General features: G+C 36.4%; 1 protein-coding gene across 3 annotated transcripts in view; it reads right to left on the minus strand.

Moving 5' to 3' along the window:
* Window positions 1–307: 307 nt before the first annotated feature.
* LOC113410931 (NACHT, LRR and PYD domains-containing protein 1b allele 2-like) overlaps window positions 308–24792 on the minus strand; it is a 28655-nt gene continuing 4170 nt past the window's right edge. Inside the window, exons 2-17 of one of the 3 annotated variants that reach the window (XR_015749509.1) lie at window positions 23075–23106; window positions 21882–21929; window positions 21147–21176; window positions 17943–17990; window positions 17711–17749; window positions 17579–17622; window positions 17421–17470; window positions 14319–14536; window positions 13980–14230; window positions 13200–13331; window positions 12310–12448; window positions 11118–11171; window positions 9443–9514; window positions 5901–6027; window positions 3173–3445; window positions 308–1870 (exon numbers count right to left, since the gene is read on the minus strand). Coding sequence is in view for 2 of the 3 variants with exons in the window: in XM_026665720.2 (XP_026521505.2) it covers window positions 1851–1870; window positions 3173–3445; window positions 9443–9514; window positions 11118–11171; window positions 12310–12448; window positions 13200–13331; window positions 13980–14230; window positions 14319–14536; window positions 17421–17470; window positions 17579–17622; window positions 17711–17749; window positions 17943–17990; window positions 21147–21176; window positions 21882–21929; window positions 23075–23106 (1450 nt within the window). In the remaining variant the exon portion in view is untranslated. The remainder of the gene's footprint in view (window positions 1871–3172; window positions 3446–5900; window positions 6028–9442; window positions 9515–11117; window positions 11172–12309; window positions 12449–13199; window positions 13332–13979; window positions 14231–14318; window positions 14537–17420; window positions 17471–17578; window positions 17623–17710; window positions 17750–17942; window positions 17991–21146; window positions 21177–21881; window positions 21930–23074; window positions 23107–24792) is intronic. The other 2 variants (XM_026665720.2, XM_087965237.1) reach the window with 2 other exon arrangements.

A 24792-nucleotide genomic window follows, 5' to 3' on the forward strand; every position in this document is an offset into this window, starting at 1 on the left:
GTGGATTTGCTACATTTATTGGGGCTGATGAATTATACCACCAAATGTATCCACTAATACAGGGGAAACTTTTGGGGAAAAAAGATACCTAAATAAATAGCAAATATAATTCTACAAAATTATTTGTAAAAATGCAGAGAATCATAGTGACTAAATTGTGCACTTTCAAATAAGTTTTAGTCCTCATCTTCATTCAGACGTGCCTAGGGTTTCCAACATGATGCTCTAGAGCAGGGGTGTCCAACCTTGGCAACTTTAAGACTTGTGGACTTCAACTCCAAGTCTTAAAGTTGCCAAGGTTGGACACCCCTGCTCTAGACCTTGGTCTGGCATTCCTGATTTTTGTTGAAAATGTTAAAACATGACAAAAGCATATTGGCATGATAGCAAATCTTCCATGTTTGTACATTCAAAGTAACTTATTATAGTGCTGTGCAATTATGGCCCCAAAATTAAGGTTACTGTATCTAGACTGCAAAAATCAAAGCAATCAGTAGGTATCAGCCAAGAGTTAGTCCTGTCTTTTGTCTCACTTTACAGCATTTTAATGGTCCCTGAAATTCTGCTTTGGCTACACTAACAATAGTCACTTAAATATTCTTGGCCATGCAGGAAAAGCAAAAAAATGGGTGTCGTGGAAATTCCTGATTTAAAAGGAGGTAAATAGTTATAGGGTTATTCCCCATTCTTTTGCCTGAACATTGTTTTTCTGGATATTTTTTTTACAATCTTTCATGTTTCAATATGATTTACAAAAGCAGTGTCATTTAGCCCGCAAACCACATTGCTGGTCATGCCTAAGCCACTTTCCCCTGAAGATCATCAGAATTCACCTACGCCTTGTTTTTTAATTCCTTAGACAATTTTTTTTAGCCTAGGCTTCATCGTCTCCTTGACAATGGGGTGAATTTCAATTTGGCTATGCATAGCATGGCAGTCACTCTGTTAAGAGTGCACAAGGCACTCACAAAATTACAAAATGAGGAACCAGCTAAAATTGTCAGGAGAAATAATGGGTAAGTATTTCTTGTATTTTGACAATTGGATTTCATCAATGCTTCTTAACACTCACTAAAACAAAACTATCATTTAAAACAGGAATTATTTATGCAAATTTGTATCGTTCTATATACAAATCCTCTGAAAATCAGCTTTTCTTCACATGAATTGTTGAACTGTTTTAATATACTTTTGAATAAAAAAGCAGGGGATTTCTAAACATTGTGCCAGCCCTCTAAATTAAAAACAAGGTCTAGGGGTAACAAATATCACAGAAAAATGTGGGCATGCAACATGCCCTTCAGTTGCATCTTACAGAAGGACAACCATAATATCTTCCAAGAAACAAATATAGTAGCCAGAAAAAAAGTCTGAATGCTACAGTAGAGATAGAATTTAGAATGAGAACATTTGAGGCTACCTGTAAACTTTGAATGCTTCTATTTTGGGGCATGCACAGTTCGAAAGTGCCTTTACAACACTACGCCAGATTGATATTTTTATATGTGTTGGAGGGGAGGCACACCTCATCCAAACAAAAACTGAAAACATTTTGGGAAAGCACCAGTTCTCCTGGATGTGAAGGAATTGTTGATTGTGCAAATGGTCTCTGGGAACCTATGAGTAAAGTGTAGGGGGAAATGCCTTTGCAGAAGTTCATGATTCCACTCACTTTGCTTCCTTCCCAAACCATATTTAATCCTGAGTTTCAACAATTGGTCCATCATTTTCTTTCTTAGTTTTAAAGTGTTTCTAAGTTCCTGCCAAGTACTAAAATTCCTTTTAGGCAGCTGGAAAATTTACAAAAGAATGTTCCCAATATTTCTATTTGAAGTTGGTTCCATATGAACTCACGTTTGTTGCAAAAAACCTGGAAAAAAGATAAAGCAGTAAAATTAGGTGATACCTGGAATTAAGGTAAATAAGATTGTGTATGCGTCAAAAGATTCCCATATGAGGTCTGCTATTTTGAAATCACTGTTGAAATGTGTAGAGTTCTACTACAGGTAGTCCTCATTTAGCAACTGCCTTGTTTAGCAACCATTTGCAGTTATAGCAATTTGACAACCAATCCTGCGTTTGCTCCCTTACAGTTCAGTAAAGCAAAAGAAAGTTGAAGCAAGCTTATAAGTACAGCCACAGTTTCACTTAGCAAATACTTCACTTAGCTACCAAGCTTACGATCCCAACTGTAATCGCTAAGAAAGATCACATACAGATCTACAGAATGAGTTTATTGATCATAACTGGGCTTGTGAGATTATTGGACATTTTCAAGACAGAGAAAGCTGTTCTACAACATTCCAGTTATTCAACAGTATAAAAGATGTAGCAAATTATAAATATCAATACCAAATGGAACAGAAGAGCCTTTTATGATACTGGGGTTAAGCAAGGAAGGTGGAAAATTGGTTTGCCTGATTTTAACTTGGAAGCAATCCTAGTTGGGATCAGCTGCAATCAGCTGTTCTTCTAAAAACATTCAGAAACTTCTAATAATTTTGAATATGGTACCAGGCTATATTTCTACCCCAACCATATATGGCAAGTTCTTCAGGATTTGGATTAGCTTTCTATTTGCTTTTAGTTAAATTCAAACTGCTGGCTTTAAGTCCTACACAGCTTGACACCAAAATAGCTTCAGGATTGTCTTCTCCAGCTGGAATTGAGCTTTGCAACTCATGCATCCCAAGAGAAACTGCTTGGTCCCCCACTACTAAATGGGGAAGGGGAATGTTTCATGGGGGATGAATCCATATTAGGAGTTTCCTGGTTAATGATAGCCTCTCCCCACAATAGTGGCCTTTTGGACGATTGTTTTGGAGGTCTACAGTAAGTGAAATGAGGCTGATGTATCAATGTTTTTTTTTTAATATTGAAGGATTTTAGAATGTATTTTTAATTTTTTATTTCAATAATATTTTTGTTCTAAACATCCAAGAGTAGCATGTTTGCAATGGGGAAAAATTAAATAAATGAATTAACAAAGTCTTAAATGTGAATAGTTCTTCATATCAACATGAAGGAGAAGTTGGGCACTAATATGACAATATATCCTGTAAGATCAAATTTCTTATGCTGGGTCCCGATCCTGTATTTATAAGAAATAACAAAAAAAAAAAACCTAACCCACAACCCCACAAATGTTTGATTATATAGGATGCAAAGGTACCTTTCAGGAGTTCTAGCAGCTCATGGGATACTTGACCATCAAGACATTTATATAAATTATGGGCTGTTCCATTATTTTGTTCAGAATCTCTCCACTTCCGCAGCATCATACATTTATACATATTAACATCTTCTTCTTTTGCTTCAATCTGTTCGATATCTTGCAAGGTCAACTTCAGACATCCAATACCAATGACTTTCCAGTCTTTACCCATTTTCATTGCAAGAATCATCAGCTGATGATCTGTTAACAAGTGATTACTGTTCGTTCCATCTAAACACACAAAAGCAGAAATTGGTTATAAGGAGTGATTGCTTTTACTTTGTATATAACTAGAGAACCCTGCAGCATGGGGTAAAAATGGCACTATGATTTGTATGGCAGATTGGAAGAAATACAAATAAATACCTATGGGGGTACTTCCCATCTACCCTGACAGTAGAAGCAGCTACCATAGTAGCTAGTTAGCTGTGCTCCATGCTGCATCAAGATTGACTGTGATATCTTAGTTGGAAATCTGAGTTCTGCTGTTCTCCTTTCAACTAGCATATTATTTCCATGAATTGTTCTCTCTCTCTCTCTCTCTCTCTCTCTCTCTCTCTCTCTCTCTCTCTCCCTCCCTCCCTCTCTCTCTCTCTCTCTCTCTCTCTCCCTCTCCCTCTCTCCCTCCCTCTCTCCTCTCTCACTGTGTGCTAGAATGTAGAATGTTTGCCTTCTCTTTATGGAAAAAAAAAGCGAAAACATATTCAAAATGGGTAGTTTGATGGAGCTTTGTTTTCAGGCGTCCAGATCAACAGATGTCATTACACTGAAGACTTCCAAGCTTGTCACTCAAGGCCAATCCAAACATTGGCAAGGGCAGGCCAAGCAAAGGAAATATTTGGATGTCCACCAAATTATATATAAATGTCACTAGAGACCCTCTATGCACTAATGTCATCTACAAGTAGCTGTAAGGTTTAATTCTACTTGCTTGCTTTTGTTTACAGTGCTATTTTCCTAAAGCCAATTCAAGTATGAGTTACAAAAAGAACTTTTCTAAATTTGGGAGGTGCAAAGCCATCAGTGCCCTGGTGTTGGGTTCTTTTTTTTCCCTTTGACAAATCAAAAGTCCAAATTGAATTCATAATTTAGCTTCTAGATCATATAGCTCTAATCTAAAACCCCCCAAATGGCTTGATAAAAAGAATATATGCTAAAAACTTGCAAATCATATAGACACACAGATCTTCTATCTATTTTGTCCTCTGATTTTATTTATAAATGTCCAGTTTAAAAGAATAAATAAAAATTGACAAGTGGTAGGCAGAAGACTGCTTGGCTGGAGTTAATTTATGCAGTCAAAAAAGAGCCTTATTTTGAAATTGTTTGGGAGTGGCCTACCAAAAGAACAAGCCAAATCATCCTAAATTATTCTAGGTTCCCTTTGCAGCTGTTGTTTCTCTTACCCAAGTTTCTATTTGACCACTGGTTACAGTGAGAAGATCCCTAAATGGATTAAACGATGTCAATTCGAAAAGCCCCTATCAATGACTTGATTCACAGATATTTTTAAACAAGACATATGAATGATAGACTTTTCTATTTACCACATTTTACTGCCACAGATCATACTAAAGTCATACCCAAAGACTGGGATTTAACCATCATTATTCTTCTTGGGAGGCGGGGGAGATCTGATCAAGCTATTAAGGAAATATTCAAAAGCAGATTCTATTAAGAATCTATTGCTGAAATCTCAAGATTAAATTCAGTAAGGCAGGGGTCCCCAACCCCCAGGCCATGGCCCACTACCAGCCTGTAGCCCATTCAGAACCCGACTGCGCAAGCAGCAGGTGAGTATGTTTGTGCACACACTTCCACTTGTGCAGATTGCATGTACTCAGACTTACATGGAACCATCCCCTCTCCCGCCCTCCCCGCCCCCGATCGCCAAGCCAGAAATATGGAGGACCACTGCAGTAATGTAACATTATGGAATGGAATGGAATGGAATGGAATGGAATGGAATGGAATGGAATGGAAGAGAAGAGAAGAGAAGAGAAGAGAAGAGAAGAGAAGAGAAGAGAAGAGAAGAGAAGAGAAGAGAAGAGAAGAGAAGAGAAGAGTTGAAAGGGACCTTGGGGGTGTTCTAGTCCAACCCCCTGCTTAGGCAGGAAATCCTATACCATTTCATCAAATGTTTTCCAATCTCTCCTTTAAAACTTCCAGTGTTGGAGCATTTACAACTTCTGGAGGCAAGTTATTCCACTGATTAATTGTTCTAATTTTCAGGAAATTTCTCATTAGTTCTAATTTGCTTCTCTCCTTGATTAGCTTCCACCCATTACTTCTTGTCCTGCCCTCAGGTGCTTTGGAGAATAGCTTGACTCCCTCTTCTAGTAGATAAGCAAGTGAGCTTCAGAGAAAAATGCAATCAGATTTTGGTCCTACCCCACTGAGTAAGGAAAGGAAAGTTAATTTCCAAGACAGTATATTATAGCCTTGATAGATTTCAAGTCATTTCAGCATTTGATTTGTTGTTAAGATATGAGTGAATTTTACTGGGTGAAATTAGTATTGTCAGGCAGCTCCTTTATTAATATATAATTTGTGTTCTGAAACCCATTCCAGTATTAGAGACAAACTGTCAGACAGTATCCATAATAAAAAAACGCATTGAGCAAGTTTACTTGTTAGTTCCATAATTATTTAACATCTATATAAATCATTTAATTATATAGCTTGCCTTTTCACAGCAGCATTATCCCCCTGTGAAGTTGCCTGGCAAAGGACCCTCTTTTTTGCTTTATGCAAATGTTGTTTGTTTTCACAGACATAAATCAGATTAGGAGTCTGGCTGAATATAAACTGCTCTAAAACAAAGATTGTGAAGTATGTCACATGATGGATTAAATACAGATGACATAGTAATAGACGGATAAGGGACAAGTGGAATATCATAAACATAGGAATAATTTTTCATGACCCAAGATTGTAAAGTGTGCAATTGCATATGTAGCAAATAATGCATAATAATAACTGCCTCTGCCAATCTGAGATTTCATCACATAGCCAGCATTCACTTAGTGTTATAACTTTAATGCCCAAGCTTTACTTTACTTTTACTGTTATCAAGTCCAAAGAATCAGCACCACCCATTAAGTTGCACACAGAAAATTTATAAAAAACTACATACAAGACTCTAGTCACCTAAAGTTCAACACTAAATTGTCACTGGATAAAGATCAGCAGAATTCAGGAAAAGTTAAACTTGGACCCTTCGTGGGAATGTAAAGTGTCTAAACTGATAAATCATTTAACTCTGGCCCCCAGCTCTGCCTGCTCTTCTCCCACATAGTATATACATAGTACAAGTACTAACATAGTACTAACATTTGAGAAACTATAAATTATTCCCAATCCTGGAAAAAAATTCTTCAAGCACCCAAATGCTTGGTTAGGCCAGGTATCTGTGGAGGTTATAACCCAGATTCTGGTGATTGTTGATAAAATTTTTACCTCTCTTGTTCCTTCAGTTGGGATATTCCCCAAAATTAGTCAGTTGAAGGTCAAAGTTTATCAAGATTTGAAGGAACTTCATTAGGAACAGTTTGACTTGATTAATCCTGTTTCAAAATTAATGGCAACAATAACTGATAACTTTTCTGTTTATTGGTTTCAGTGAAGTCTTAGTCTAACAATCTGTTCAAAGCTGTTTATATGAACTAAAAAAGTTTCACCCATGCTGGTCATGTTACCCTTTTTTATTCCACTTTTATTTTATATTTTATATAACTACAGGAATAAATATGCTTTGTGCCCCAATGCCAGCTTATTACCTTTCAAAGTTCTTGACTACTCAGTGCAGTCATTCAGGGACCAAAGTTGTTATCCTAACAATCAATTCAGCTTTAAAATGTAGTCAATTTATTCCATTTCCTTTAAAGATTTAATGTTTTCTTGGTTGTGCTGGTCCTATGATAGTAATAAAATAAAAATATACAAATCTCTAGCCTTTTCTTGCTCCTTCAAGTCATTCTTAACTAATCAGACTAGTCACTGCAGTTTTCTGGGTTTCTCATTGGTTTCTTCCTAGACTTGAGAGTCCAAGGTCACCCAATTGGCTTTCATGCAGTTCAGTTCTCACTGAATGTTGAAAAAAAATATTTAAGAATTGTCCGTTTCTTTTCAAAGCAGCAGAATATTGGGAGGGAATTATATAAAGGGGTCCAGGAGCCTGCCTGTTCTTCTGCCTGTTTATCCATCAGCAAGATAACTCTCTGAAAATGGATAAAACAAAACTAAATTTCGTGTGCAGAAGAAAACAGCAAAAGTAAGATTTGAGTTCAAAAATGGGCTGAATCAGACTGATCCCAATAGATCCCTTTCGCAGGGGAAGTTTGTGCAGCACTTTAGACCATGCCATACTAAAAATCTTCCAGAATCTTCCAAGTCACATGACCCAGACAGTACTCGCCCTTATTTCTTAAATACAGATATACATAAAAATACACAGGCTCATCACAGGGGAATGCAGAAGCTTACATGCCCATATTCAGAGGAAACATATCTGTATACACATGATTAGGCCCAAATAGACATACATATAAACATATAGGTATATGGGATTTCCAGAGGAAGAAATGGCAGAATGAAGAAGGCTCTGTGAAAGGCGGTGAAGAACAAAGAGTCACCAGATAAAGAGAGTACAGGATATCATCCCTAATTGTTCCTTTCAAGGAGACCGCATGACAGAAAACTCCAGACGGTTTTGAGCACTGGGAGACAAGAGAATAGCCATCTTGCTCAAAATGCAGTTGATACCTTTAAAAAGATATTACATTGATATATATATCCTTTTCTAATCACATTTGAAAATTGCTTATTAATTAATTTCCAGGTATTAGAAACCTTTGGATCAACACATTGGAAAATACCAGATGAGTCTTCAATTCTTAATGAAATTTTTTTTTAACTTCAAGCTTAGGAACTTTAAAAAAAAATGAAATAAGCAGCAAAAAGCTAATTAAGACTTTGGTTTTAGAAAGTTATAGAAAGGAACCAAATAAATTTGAAATAATATTTTGGAATTAAATTTTAAGAATCCTATTTGTGAGAAAGTTGACTTGCTTTAAATATAAAAGAGATAAACAATTTTAGAAATTGGACACTAGAGGGAACCAAAGGTTTTAATTTAAAGGAGGAGCATATATAAACCTCCTTAACAGCTACAGAATGATACAAAATATTGTAACCAAAATGCTAAAGGATAAGTTTGAACAACAGACTCAGAAGTTGCAACAACAATCTTAAGAGCAATGTTCATTTCTATGGATAGATTTCTATCAATAAAGGTTGAAAGCTATGCTGGAGGAATACCATCAAGAAGGTATTACCAGAAGAGTCCCGGTCTTATTTATGGAGAAACTTGTTAAGATAAGGGTTGAACGTCAATTCCATATATATTACCAGAAAGTCCGTCTTTTTATGGAGAAACTTGTTAAGATAAGGGTTGAATCATCCATATATATATATATATATATATATATATATATATATATATATATATATATATATATATATATATATATATATATATATATATATTTCTCTTCACTATATTCTTTCTGTTTTCTATTTTTTTCCTTTGCTCTTTTTATCCTCTCTACTCTTTTTTTCCCTTTCTTTTTAGTTTTTATTAGTTTTTACTATTGCATTAGAATATTTAATAAAATTATTTTTAAAAACTAAACATGTAGGTAACTGATGCTATTAATTTTTTTACTGTTTTTATATTGGGCTTTTATCATTGTAAGCCATCTGGAGTCATTGAGAGTGAGTTTGGTGGCCATATAAATTTTCTTAAATAAATCAATCGTTTCTCCAGAGAGAAATGGGCACACATAAGCACACCCAAACAAACATTGCTTGTAACATAGAAGAGAGTAAAGATGCCTTCTATGGCCACTGTTGGTAAAAGAGCATAAATAATTATCAGTAAGAAGGAAATATAACTAATAATATTTTAATTAGAATTTCAGTAAATAAAAGTTACCTTCACTATAACTCATTTAAAAGTATCAAAGTAACAGAAATCTAAGATCTCCCTCTTGTGGACATTTACAAACACATTACTGTTTCATAAAAACGGACTAAGAATGCTTGCATAGACATTCAAACATTACATTCCTATAGTTCAGATTGTTAATTCCTATTTAAAATGCATCATTTCACAATATGGAAAAACTAAAGGCCACATTTTTTTAAAAAAGTAAACAAAATATTTACCTGTGATGTCTGCCAATTTTTGTCGCTTACAACTAAGTTCAAGTTTGGTGGTAGCTTTTCGTTTCCCAGCACCTAAATTAGCACACAAGACAAAAAAAAACAGGGAATCATAGTGCATAGTCTTTCATGCTTTCTAAACATATGTATCATCCTAAGACTCTTAAGTGAAACTTTCCTTTCTTCTTAATCTCATGTACCCTTCCTCCCCCCCTCCTCCCCCACTATAAACAAACTTCAAAGTAAGTTTTCAAAGTAGTGTTTTCAGGCAATGAGAACTGCAACTAAAGGGACTGAAAGTCAGCCAATATCTGAAGAAATGTAAAGTGCAGGAACACTACCAAAGCTAGGAATGGGGAGCTTGTGGTGCGCTGAGTGATGGTAGGCTTCAATCAGCAGCAGTCCAGTTAACATGTCGGCATCAAAACCTTTGGGACTATAACCCATGCACGTATCTGGCTATAGACAGAGAGTGCTCTCAGGTTTAAAAGCATAGAAACATCAGGGTTCAGGGGAAGATATTTTGGGTACAATGGTCTATTTGTTGTGGGTTGTTCCTTTTAAATAGGGTGTGTCATCCTTACAGTTGATGGTTATTGTTGTTCTGACCAAGGCTTCCTGAGACATTAACAAACACACGTTAGTCCCAAAACCCTTTTATTTTATTTCAACAGCTGTGATTTATAGTCATTCACAGCCAGTAATGAGTCTCAAACAGTTTGTAAATAGTCCCACAGCTGTCTGCCAAAGTCCTTTGGGATAAGTCTGATAAGCATGCACCTTTATCTTTCTTGAAATGCTGCCAATGACTAAATTGCCAATTAGTTGACCAAAAGGAGCACAAATTCAACACGAAACTCCAAGTTTCAAACCAATCAGTATGAATAAAGTTGGTTCCTGCAAAGGTTCATGTCCCTTTGCTCCTCCTTTATGTCTTATGGGAGGGCCAATCATCTCCAAGCCTTACTCCCGAGTTGCCCCTTTTGTCTTATTTGCTCTTGCCTTCTGGCAGCTCTATACATGCACTCACTGGTAACAGGTTCCCCGTTCCTCTGCCTCGCTGCTGTCAGATTCTGGAGGCTCCGGAGTCAGCACATAACTCCCAAATGGCCCTGGCCCCATCTCTGTATCAGACACATAGGCCTTGTCTGAGTCTTTCCCAGACTCCCGGACTGGCCCATGTTCCTCCCCACTGTCCGACTCTGCTACCAGCTCTGCAGGATGCCGGCAGACTACAATTGTATATATATAAAGGCCTCTGCCTTTGAACAGGGTTGGAACAATACTATAAAAAAGATATTTCTTTATAAAAATTAGTGTTGGATTATGTTTTAGCCCCCGATATGCTTTTCCATTCAATTTTAACTGGTGATCACCATCTTTTCCCATAAACCTTCATATTGTGCCTTAATTATTTCATTTGACTGCCTCCTACACCTTTAATAAAACATTAAGGGGGTCGCAGACAGTAAGTGGATTATATTTTGTCTTAGATAGAACACAAGGTTAGCAAAGGCATTATTATGTTGGGATTCAGCAGTAATAGATGGCCACAATTTTTCCAGATGTGTATAGTTGGAAAGACACATGAATGCTCCTGTTGAAAAGTCACAGAAAAATGAATGTAAATATATGCTGTACAAAACAGATTTTAAGCAGATCTGTTTCAAAAACTTACAGGTCAGAGATTTCTCCTGCTCATTATTGTTCTGGTTATGTAGAGTCCAATCAGCTATCCAATGCAAAAAAACAAAAGCAAAATTAAAGCATGTGGTAATTAAAGCATGTGGTAAAATTTGCAATATTAATTAAAGGATTACATAATTAAAGAATGATATAAACAATATAGGTCAAACCGACAAGTTTATTTTATAACTTTTAAAAATATATGGGCCAAATCTTTGAAGAATTTCATAAAGCAGAAATTAATCAAGCAAATACATATAAAAGTTGAGTTTCCTACTACTCACAAATGCCTAGTTTAAACAGAAAGATCTAGGGTCAACTGCCCTGTATCTGATAGGAAAGGAAAAGGCCAAAATACATCATGTTTCTTATGTCCTAAAAATACATTAAATTTTCCTTCAACCATTGTGGAAAAGAAGAAATTCAGGGTAACTTTGCTACAGTACCTACAATATCAAGGATGCCAGAAAACTTTGATAAATGCAATGAACCAGAGCAAAGGAAAGAAGAGGATCCTTTTTTCATCTTGCACTAACTTTTTAGAGTTATAAGCAAGATCATAAGAAAATCAATTTGCTTGAAAAGTTTTGCTTTTCAAGTTGGAAAACTGGAAGGGAACTGGAAGGGACTGTTTTCTGTGGTAGGAAAAAAAACTGCTTGATTTTCTCTTCTTCCCCTCCTTCAATAAAACTCAAGCAAATGAGTTTTGTGGCTTTCATTGCTGATTTTTCTGTATATTCCAAAGAATCTTATCTAAAATTAGAAAGAAAATACATTCAAATAAATATGTGTTTGTATTTGCAATTTCTACAGCCACAGACATATTAAAATAATCCTTAAGATCAAAACATAGCATTGTGAACACATAAGATCTAGCATAATACAGACACGTTGTATTGTTGCCTTAATTTTCCTTCACCTGGTGGTTACATAAAATCCCCAAACTAGTTTTTCATATGAAAAACTAACGATATTTATGTTCATTCTGTAGATTTTTTTGGGTAGGAGCTTTAGAATTAGAAGTTAATTTCATTTAGAAAAATAAATCAAACCCAAAAGAACATAAAATGCACAAGCTTTCACTGTTGGCAAATTTGTTAATTTCAATTTATTATTAAATGTTTAATAAAAATAATTTCTAGATTCATGCATCATGCACTGGATTCTGCTCAATATATGCTTACATTCTCTGAGCTTTGCCTTCCACACAACTTCTTCAGATTCCAAATCCACCAAAGATAGCATAAGTTCCATTGGCTGTTCTAAATATACCTCAAAGAAAGGCTTCTCTGCCAGGGTGGAGTCATCTCCAAACTGAATTTCCTAGAAAAAGGATATTGAAATATTAAAAAGTCTGCTTACCATGACAAAATACGTTTCTTTAAAGTACTCTTCGTTATGAACAGGGGTGGGATTCTACCAGTTCGCACATATTCTCTAGAACCGGTTGTTAACATTCTAAGCAGTTTGGAGAACCGGTTGTTAAAAAAAATTACTAATCCTGTAAGGAAGGCAGGAAGGAAACATTCTGGTGTTGCTTACAGAAACTGCCTTTCCGTTAACCCAAATTACATTCTTGGCAGGACTAGACTTCCTGTCTCAGGAACTCCTCTGGAGTTTTTTTCCCTCCTTTTCCTATTTTGCTTATGTGGAGTGACCATTCAAAGTTACAATGGCACTGAAAAAAGTGACATGACCATTTTTCACACTTACGACTGTTGCAGCATCCCCACAGTCATGAGAAGCCAGGCGAGGAGATGCGTGCCTCGATGTGAGTGATACCAAGTTGGCCACACCCAGCCAATAACATGACCACCAAGCCACGTCACCCAGTCACATGACCACCAAGCCACGCTCACCAACTAAGCCACACCCACAGAACCGGTTGTTAAAAATTTGAATCCCATCCCTGGTTATGAATGCATTTTGCTGTACATACTATTATCATACGAAAGGCTAGATCTCACTGAAAATAACAATTGTCCTAAAATTGAAAGTTCAAATGATGATATGTTCATGTTTCACCAAGTTTACATATATTGACAAACCAATTATCAAAGAATGAGAAATTTACCTCAGGGGTTATGTCAGCTTCTGGATCACTAGTTAATCTGTATTTCTTTCCATTTTGCAATAATTTATGACAAGGAGGTTTTTCAATTTTAATGAATTTATTAAGAGATCGTCTTACAGTTTTGGATATATCCTAAAAATTAAACCAAAGCTTTTTATCCAAATTAAGAAATGAAAGAATAATAATAGACATATTAGACATATAGGTTATCAAACTTTTTCAATCTAAAATAGAGTTAAGTTATCCTACCTGCCCAATATTTTAAATTCATTCGTTATATTATATCCCCATTATTGTTCTGGCTCCCATTTGTTTTGTTAGAAAGAAATTGTACTTCCCCAGTTTTGTGCATAGGAACCATAGAAATGTGCAGAATACAGAACTGGTATATAAACCTAGCATTTAATTTAGCTATCTGCCTAGCCTTTGTGGGAAAGATTTCTCACTGTTTTATTTTATTTTAGGTCACATAAAATAAAATCTACATAAAATATATGTACATCATTCAAAATGATAAAATAAAATAATGATAAGCAATAAAGCAGAAACTGACATTCAAAATGGCATTTCAGTCTCATGGATGTCACCCAGCCAACTAATCCAAGTTGGGTGACCTTAAACCCAGTGACTTTTAATTGCAATGGCAAGGGAGCCAAACCTAAGAACTTTCTCAGAACTTTTTATTAAGTATCCATTAGGAACAACTGTATAGTTACAGCTTCTGTATTTAAAAAGATAGAGTTTATTTTTCCAAAAAAAGGGAAAAAAAGTTGATCTTACCTTTATAAATGAATTGTTATTTGTAGCTATATACACACGGAATTTCAAGGAAGGATGATTGTTGATAACTTTATATAAAATGACTACCCCATGGTAATATACTGGATCATATCTTTCAATTACTGGTCCAACTGGAGATAGTGAGCTCACGTGCCACTTGACATGTGTAGTTGAATGATCAATGGAGCCTTCAAATTCCGGACCATTCTTTTTGAAATGGAATACTTTGAAGGCCTTCTCAGACAAATGATCTGCACACAAATTCCAAAATGTCAGAACTTTTTAAAGAATGTGCCATAATACATAAATATATGAGATAATATTTACGATGAATCTTACCATTCAGGCAGAGGGTGTGTGGAAACTGAATTGAAGTAAGAGCGGAAGAGGTACATTTGATATCAAATATAGGGCCCACGACAATCCAAGGTTCTTTAACATAAGCAGCATATTTGGTCCAAGACAAAACTGAATATTCAATGGTAACGGATCTGGTTACTTCAAAAATTAATCCTGTCTCTGTACATTCAAAAGTTCCTTCACCATCCAGCTTCAAGCTAAACAAATGACATACAAAAGATAAATCTGAGTCTGTAAAATCATGAAATGATATTTGTCATTTTTTATCTTTCCATATAAATATTTAAAACACATAGACGAAATATTGGTTGTAGCATAACTCTTCTGCCTTTGAGCAGTAAAAGAATCCATTGTTGGCTTTACGTCTAAAATGATATGTTAATTAAAAATGTTTTTAAATTGTCATGCAAACCATTTCTTAACAATACAAAAAAGATGAAAGTCACAAAAGTTATTTTTCATTGCAAAAACGCTTAGCAAACAGATTGTTAGCTATTAACATAATTAGAAGTATTACTGTGTTTCTCACAAAATAAGGCTGGGCCTTATTTTTTTTTTGACCCCCGAAAAAAAGGCTAGACCGTCTTTTCAGGGGTGACTTAATTCCCCCTCTTGCATCCTCGGGTGGGCGGCGACAGCATGGATGTTGACATCTGTGTTGGTGGGGCACTTTGTATCAGGAGATCTTCCGCCACCGTTGCTTTCCCTTCTCCCCGTGCTGCGCGTTTACAGCAACGCCGCGGTGTTTGGCGCAGCCACACGCAGCCAGCCAGGGCTCCTCCCTGCAACCAGAGCCCGGCGGAGACACTCAGCTTCAGGCGCTCTTGTCGCTGCCTTCCCTTTGCCTTCAAAGGCAAAGCCAATTCTTTTAAAAACGACGCCCTACTACTGGTACGACAAAGCCTCCCCTGCCCGAGAGGGCAGCCCAACCCCACATGGGGAGGCGAATGTCCCGGGCCGCAGCACAGGATCGCCCACCCCGGGAGAAGCGCCCAGCTGTCATCCCTACCTGGCACTGGGCAGAGCGTGAATAGCTTCGCCTGGGGCACCCAGCGCAGCTGACAGGCGGGCCCTCCTGCCCGGTGGCGGAGCTCTTGCCAAGGCAGCGAGCGCTCCCTGCCAGGCCCTCCGCTCATCCCCCGCCATGTTAGGGCTACGCCTTAGAGCTGTGCTGGGCATGGGCATGCGCTATAAAGCGAGGCCGCGGGTGCATGCCCGCCTGCTGCTTAAAGAGCCGGAGTTGACCCGTAGCTATGGCATTTACCTTCCCAAGTCCTCCGAGCCCGAAGTATAATTAAGGCCACCAGGAGAAGCCACCCATGGGCTAGCGCTTAGCGCCCACCCATCCATGGACAGGAATGGCAATGCACCGCCTGCTTCACTGACCTCCTCTCTAGAGCGTGAGCTTTCCACCGAGTGAGCGCCTATTCCGATGCTTCGCGCCGCTGACAGCCTTTGGAGCTGCCGGCACATTTGGAGATGCGTGGGGATGGGGACGGGTTGCTTTAGGGTGAAAGGACAGTGCAAAGTTTGGTCTCTATCTCCGCCAGACCCGCCCCAGCCAGGGAAGCAGCGCTGCCGTCGCCTCGCTTCCCTATATGTGACGGGTGGGGCGCTATCACTGCCTCAGGAGCAGCTTCCTCTCCCAGTGGCCTTCCTAGTTCGGGCTAGGGGACTTGGGAAGGAAGCCAGCTGGGTCGGCCCAGCTCATTCGCTTGGCAGGAGGGTGCACACCCGTGGCTCGCTTTCCCGGCTCTGCCCAGCCTGCACAGCTCTGGCGCGGCCCTGGCGGGATGTACGGAGGGCCCGGTGGGGAGGAGCTTGCTGCCTTGGTGCAAGCTCCACCGCCAGGCAAGAAGGCCTGCCTGTCAGCTGCACTGCACCCCAGGTGAAGCTCTTCGCACTCTGTCCGGCGCCAGGCAGGGATGGTGGCTGGGCGCTTCTCCCGGGTGGGCCAATCCTGCGCTGTGGAGGAGATTCACCTCCCATGTGGGGTTGGGCTGCCCTCTCAGGCAGAGGAGGCTTTGTTGTACCGGTAGTAGGGCATCGCTTTTAAAAGAATTGGCTTTGCCTTCAAAGGCGAGGGGAAGGTGGTGACAGGAGCGCCTGAAGCTGAGTGTCTCCACCGGGACACTCTAAATGCTCTAAATGCCGCGGCAGCATGGGGAGAAGGGAATGCAACGGTGGCAGAAGGTCTCCCGATACAAAGTGCCCCACCAACGCCAAAGTCAACACAGGCAGCACCATATCCGGGTATGCAACAAAAGTACTTCCTAACGGCAAGCCCATCCCCCACCATTCCCCCTTTCACATGTTTAATATAGGCCTTAATTTGGGGGAGGGGTTTCATTTGATTTTATGCCTATAAAACATGCTGGGACTTCCTATTGGGGGAGGCCGTATTGTTGGAGAAACACGGTAATATCATTTACATATATAAATAATTTAGTGTGCATAGTATATAATATAATTAGTGTATATAATACTAGCTTCTTAGACTATGTTTCTTACATTTCACATAATGATAATGAATGTATTTTAATGCACTTTCAATAAGTAGCAGTAAGCTAGAAAGTATACCAGTAAGTTCATAATTCCCATCTTTTATGAAGTAGACTTCCTTTTCATAATTTCAGAAGACACAATTTGCCTTACAAAGATTGTACTGTGAAATATATAAAGGTGTGTGTGTGTGTGTGTATGTGTATGTGTGTGTGTGTGTGTGTGATATATGTGTGTATACACACACACACACACACACACACACACACACATATTATGTGTTTATCCTAGAACTCCTAAAACAGTATTGTAGAAAAACAAGGTGTATATAGCAATTTTTGCATGTTCTTCATTTTATAATTATCAACCTGTAACTTTCCTTTATTTTTTTCTATCCCATAAAACTATTTGAAGAATGAAGTGAATATGTAGAATCAGCAAGATGTCCCACGTCCTCTACTAATTGATAGCACGCATATATAAATTTGTACTTACTTACATAATTATGTATATATAATCATAAAAAAGAAAACAATTCCAGAAATATTTCCTGTTATAAAAATAATAGATAATAGCTACCAAAATTGTCCTTTCAGAAATCTTCTGGGAGTGACTTGCTCATGTTGCTTCTTTATATTTAAAAGAAAAGAAAATAAATTATTGAGATATCAATAATTTATGAATTAATTCATATTTATGAATTAAGATTTAAGGCAATTTGAAATTTTCAAACCTACTTTTTGGATTATGCAGTGTTTACAGCATTGCTGGATGTTAACTTCTAAAATGAAAAAATAAAACAACATTAGATTTTTAAAAAATTAAACTCTTTAAGATTGCAAAATATATAATCTTCTAAGGGTCTATACCGGATTCACCACCATTCTGCAACACTTCTGGTTGTTCAACTGTAAAAAAAAACATAAATCAGATAGGATTTTTAAAATTGTTATCAAAACATAGGTCATATCAGATTCATATAAGTGCATTTTCCTGTTAGATCTCCCATCCCCATTTAATGAATTAATTAACTTTTATTCATTGCCTGTGCTTCATTTTCCAGAATTCTGGGCAACATTGTGAAATATACCATGTCTGTACCTGATTTACTGCAATACAGCTGTAACTCTTTCTCTTCTGGTTCCTCAACTGTAACAAAATAATAATAAAGTGAATCATAAACTGAATTGGATAGGATTTTTTAAATCATTATCAAAACATAACTTGTGAATGATTCCTGTCATTTGAGAAACCATATCAGATTCTTTTTAATAAATGTTTTTGCCTTTTGGGAGTCTCCCCCCCCAAGCTCTGTGAGTAAAATGATATTTTACAATCTCAACATTTTCATATTATTTTAGGATAACAAAATATATTTTTTCTCACAAAATATAATCAAGCTGGAACCATAACTTGCAGTGCTATCATATGAAAGCTATCACATTAAGCTAGCTACAAAGAGAAATGAACATAGCGATAGACTTCTACAGCTATTAGTAATAACAGCTTGTTAAATGTTCCTTATTCCTATTTAGTAACTTGCTTGTAGTTTGCTAGAGGCATAAGACTGACTGTTAATAAAAACAGGATATATAACAGCATCTTTGACCTGACCCAACAGACATTTTATGTTCCTATAAAATCAGTTTTCCAGATTGTTTTAAAAATGAGAGATGATAATAACAACAACCATAATCTTATTACTAATTATAGTTTTTGTCTATTCCATTTCCCATATTACAGCTAACAACAATTTAGAATTCTAATCCACATGTGACTTGTTATTAGAGAAAAGGCTGGCATTCATCACTGACCACCCTGTTTAGTTAATTCACCTTAAATTCCCCAAAAATCTTTCCCAAAATGATTCAGATTGATCATACACTCAATAGCATTTCATTATTACCAGATTTTCAACATGAAACTATCAGAAAAAAATAATCAATTAGGATTTCAAATAACTAACATGTTCATATTAATTGTAAAGTACTACTGAAGGGAATGCAAATTAAAGAGAAATGGAAAAATGTGAAACAATGGAGCAGCCGGGACTTAAGGAGTCTACTGAACATTTGTCAATAGTGGAGAAAAATAAAAAATAATATTTACATAAACAAGATAAATAAAGTGAGCAACATATGCAACCCTCGACTTATGACCACAATTGAGCCCAAAATTTCTGTTGCTAAGCAAGGCAGATGTTAAGTGAGTGGGGCCTCATTTTATGATCTTTTCTGCCACAATTGTTAAATAAATCACTACAATTGTTAATTGAATCATGCAATTGTTAAAGCAAACTTGGCTTCCCACATTGACTTTGCTTGTTAGAAGCAAGCTGGGAAGGTCACAAATGGTGTCACTCCGGGTCACTGCAATAGCGAACCTATGGCACACATTCCGGAAGTGGCGTGCAGAGCCATTTCTGCTGGTACGCGAGCCGTTGCCTGGAACAGATCCACTGAGCATGTACACGAGTCCCCCGCCAGCCGATTGTCAGGTATCTGCCACGCATGCGCATGGGGAGATGCACACATGGAAGATGCACACGCATGCACAGGGGGGTCTCACGCATATTGTATTATGGGTGCAGGCACGCAGGCACTTTCGGCACGCGATGACAAAAAGGTTAGCCATCACTGGTAAGTGACTTTCAAGATAGGCTCTATATTAGAGATCCTAGTTTGAAGGAAAATTTGAACATGTTTGGAGTAAAATTTGCTTTGGTTGCTCCAAGTGTGCAAAAAGTAACACACCATGTCTTTACCATTTATAGAAAATGCTACGTATGGAAGTAAAACTTACATAACAATAAATGGAATACTTTACAAATGATTTAGAACTAACCAGACAAGGATGTGTGATGTCCCCTTTATTACACAGTATTTGATGTCTTTATTACAGTATATTTATTGCAATTGGAAGTTACACATAAATGTTAAAAAAAAGTAACATGATTCATTTGGAAACCTTGGTTTAGTGTTTACTACAGATGGGGAAATGGATGGGGTGATTTTGAAGCATGCAAATACTAGCAGAATGGTAGCAGGTCTGTTGTAAGGAATTAATGTTTCTTGAAAGAATCAAAGTAAGAGAAAGGGAAAGAATAGGAAACATTTGGAAATTATTCTTTCTGCCAAAGGAGATGTTACAAAGTACTGGATTGAGGGATCATCTTCTTTTTTCATTTGCTATAGATACTTTAAATAAAAATTGAATCTATAAATGTAAGCATACATTCAAATTTGCCAAAATATCTCCTATTTAACAGACATTGGGTCAGCTTCTGTTCACTTAAAGATACACAAACCACAAACGCCTAAACTTTTCCATGTTGTCATTTCCTGTAATGTTTTCATTTATTTAGTCTGGACTTTTTTTTTTTTAGTTCTCAAGAATACCACAGGCAAAACACATTTGCAATAGATACTTGTTTCTGTTTGTATGATTAAAGAACAAGAGCCCATGTGATTAGAGTCTTTTGAAATTCAGAGTGCTACTTCCAACAGTAGCTCCTTCAGCTTTCCCTAGCCTGACGCCATTCTGAGTACAGGCACAATAGACTTGACATACAGGTAATCCGCAATTTACAACTGGTTGATTAGCAACCATTCAAAGTTACAACTGATTTCAAAAGAGTACTTATCTGGTTCTGAAGTTCTAACAGCCACTTCCTCTGCTGCTGTCGCATTACTGCATTTCTGGCACTAGGCAACCAGTCCATATTTTCGGCCCTTTGACCACATTTTACAACATTTTTGCTGAAAAATGACATTTACTTCCAGTTTTCTGGAATCACTGTGGTCGTTTTATGACTAATGTGTTCACTTAACAACTGCCACAATAAGAGGTTGTAAAATCAGATCTCATGATGACTCACTTTATGACCATCACAACTTATGACGGTAATGGGTAGGCTGTATTACAGTCGTTAAGTTGAAGACTACCTGAATGAGAAGTATCTTCCTCACTCTGGCAATCTGAATATGAGAGCTCCACCTAACTATTATATTTATTACTATTTAATCGATTTAAGCATAATTTCCTCAATTCTTCATTGAGGAAAAGTACCATTATTTGTGATAGTAAAAATAGTAAAAGGATACATTCGAAGCTTTAACTATAATGAGCAAGTACCATACCTTGTTCTTCATTAACTGTTTTCAAATTATCTTATGCCCTTTCTTAATACAAACAGTCAAATAATTTGCTTTCATTTCTAAGTGTCTTCTGGCCATCTTGCATAACAATTCTGTTAGAGCTTTCCCCCACAAAAACTACAATTCATAATAAATAAAGGATACCCACGTGGTTCATTTTCATTTGTCTCATTTGTCTCTGTAAATAAAAAGGTTGACGTGATGAAACAGAAATATTTGTTAACTTGTTTGTGTAAAATAAAAATAGTCATAAATATTAAAACATGTGCATAAGGCTATATTTGTCACTCAGTGACAGCTACCATTTCCTTCAATTCTTTTCCTGACTATCCTGTTTTGCCACTTTTCCTGCCAATCTCAAAGGACCTGCTCTCATGGCACCTTGATATGGATTCTCATGTGAACATATATTGTTTGAGACAGAAAACTGTTTGCTGAGATAAAATATCACTCACCATGGCAACAGATTCACGAAACAACTATGTTAATAATTTAGCAACTACAGTGCTTCAGCCAACAACCATGGCAAGCAAATAAATGGGGAAAAACTCACTTAACAGCTATCTTACTTAGCAATGGAAATTTTGGGCTCAGTTATGATCATAAGTCAAGGACTACCTGTACATAGCTTTTGGCTGCAATTCAATAACATTTAAAATATTAAAATAGGACAAATTATATGCATTTCCTTCTCCTTGCCTTTCTCTGTTTTTCAACTGTCCCCTCAAATGAGCAGGAGGAAGAATTCTAGGTTCATTTAACATATTTCAGTTCCTTAGGGATTGTTTGAAAGGAGAATTTGGCCTTTAAGCCCCCCCCCCCCCCCAATAAAATTATCAATTAATTATTTATATACATGAAATGTAGCTGCATAATTACTGACCAGGTTCGCTTTCGGAGCTCTCTGAGTCATTGCTGGAACTGTCATTACCTTCATAAAATGAAAATATATTTGTTTTAGTAACAGTTAAACCAGGGGTCCCCAAAGCTGGCTGGAGAATTCTGGGAGTTGAAGTCCACAAGTCTTAAAGTTGCCAAGTTTGGAGACCTCTGAGTTAAACAATCATGTCGATTAAAATGATATCACTGAATATTTAACATTTGCTCAATCTGGTTCTGAATTTAGAAGAAAATGGTACTGTATATAGGAAAAATGATGAGTTTTCCTATTTGTACAAACTCTTACAAACATTTTAAAGACTTCTTAGTGATCCACTATAATTTGGACACTGCAACCTATATTTTATTTACTCATTAGTTTTAAGGTAAACTGCATCATAGGCTAAATATAGTTATTGTTAAAGAAAACTGCACCTAAAGACCAACTTTTGCCTGGGATTACACTGGAAAGGAAGATTTCAAGAACTACAATTACATGATACAAAAATATCTATGCATCAATGTTGCACATAGGCTCTATTACTTTAAAAAATGTCAACAAATTTGCATCACTTTTAGTTAAGACCTTAGCTGTCTAGTGTAATTATGCTCTAGAAAAAGCTTTATTTGGGATTTTGTTCAAAATTAATCACTCTTTTTTTTTTCCTCACTCCTTGCTCCAATTTGTTTGGATGAAATCCAAATGATGACTTATGTCCTTCTATGAGGACATAATAAATTTCCAAAAGTTAACAATAACTGAAAACTAGAAACAATGAAGACATAACCTAAACTAAAACATCATCTGGCAGACGTTTTCAACAGCCATTATTATCAGGAAGATTGTAATTTATTTTCCTGTGCGATTTTCAAAATGGCTGCACAAGAGAGTTTAGCAATGTTATATACAAGAATAATCTGCTGCATTCTATTCCAGTGAAGGCATAGTAAGTAAGCATGAGCAAAGCAAGAATCAAAGATCAGTGGAAATATTATATTCTTTCTTTCTGAAACCCTAAATTTTCTTTGTTTTTAATAATCTATTTTGTTTGGATATGTCTCTTTTTCTGACATCCTCTTTCTCTTTTCTCTTCATCCTCAGCTTCCCAGGAAATAAATAAATAAATAAATGATATTTAATTAATTAATTTACCTTTACTAATGAACAGAATTATATATTTTTGAAAAATTAATTACCTTTATCATCCTCAGAGGTACCATCAGATTCGCTGAAAAAAACAAATCAATTAATATTTAAATAGATGAAATCTTTTGTAGCATTAAATAGCATTAAACGCATCTTAATAAGAAAAATGAGTGTATTCATTCATACATTTGAGCCATTTCTTTGTTGGCTACCATTGTAGACAGATTTGCTTCATAAACCTATGAATGAGACATTTGTTCTATAGGTTCTTTAATCAACAATCCAAGCTCTGTGCCAGAATTACTAGGCCAAGGGTTCAATAGAAAGCTCTCTCTAAAGCTGATTAATTAATACATGAATTTTCAACTTCAATTTGGGTACATCTCAAATGTTACACAGCACATAGTTTTATATACCACCTGGAATCATTCATAGCAGGATTATTACTGTAGCAGAGATTATGTCAAATTATTCTATGTTAGATTCTTCTTTTTACAAAGTGTTCCATTTGCAGAATTTTCCTATTAAAAATTCCTGAGAATCAGAGGTGGTATTCAGCAGGTTCTGACCAGTTCTGGAGAACCAGTAGCGGAAATTTTGAGTAGTTTGGAGAACCAGCAAATACTATCTCTTTGCATATCCTAATGGTCAGTTGTATATTTCCGTCAAACAAGGAAAAATATCAATACAGATATAAACTTTAGACTCTCTTACCCAAGAATTAAAAAAAAATACTTGAAATGCAGCATTTGTACTTTCTATTTTTACAAACAACTCAATAATGGTATCATATTGGGTCTCAGTATGTTTTTAGAAAGAAGTAAATACAGTAGGCTTATAAAAACCTGATTATCAACTATGTTGACCAGATAGACAGAATCCCCACATATGTTGTATGAGTTAAAGACAGTGCAAATTATTCAAAGTCTAAAAAGATAAGAGAAAGACTCACACACTTTATTTTCCTTTGTAATCTGTTAACTGTCTGACTGTTTCTATGAGATAATAACTAAACAAGCTGCAGAGAATAAAATGTTCAATAATAATACTGTTATATAAATTCCGTGTTGATATTGTTTGAATTATATTAATGGAATTAATTTTAAGAAACATACTAAAACTTTGCAAAATATATACTACAGCTTATAACTTCATTTTCTAAAGCATTTCTATAATCTCATTTATTCTGTTTTGATTATTGTATATCTAGATTTAATTACTTGGGTGTTATTTTTACTGTTTCATGCCTTAGCCATGAAAGCCAGCTTGGGTGAATCACTTTCTCTTTCAGCCCAACTCAGTTCACAAGGTTGCCATTGAAGAAAATTGTTGCCACCTTGAGTTATTTAGAAAAATAATAAAGGTGGAATGCAAACAAGTAAACAAATAATGCAATGTTCATACTGTACCTTCTTTATTTATACTATAATCTTATTCAAATTTAGTTCCATGTTAAAGCCTACACAAACATACAGCCATACAGAACAGAGCTGTAGATGTATGCCCTTCTAATGAGATCATGGGATAGCACGTAAAACTATTTAATTAACCATTTAATATTATTCTAGAGTTTTGCTGCCATAAACCAAAAAACTGGATTAGAAGAGTATGCTACTGACACAATGTGGCATGTAGCAACTAGATTATAATAAAATAAATATATAAAGCAATCCAATTCATATTTTAATGTTGTTCCACACTTGCAGATTGTTCTATTGGAAAATATTTCCTTAATTTGCACGTTACTCTATAGTTTTCTCAAGATGCA

This window comes from Notechis scutatus, chromosome 4 (genome assembly GCF_049901735.1).
Source record: "Notechis scutatus isolate UNSWTSFEM ecotype Mainland chromosome 4, rNotScu1.2, whole genome shotgun sequence".
In the NCBI taxonomy this organism is placed as follows: Eukaryota; Metazoa; Chordata; class Lepidosauria; order Squamata; family Elapidae; genus Notechis; species Notechis scutatus.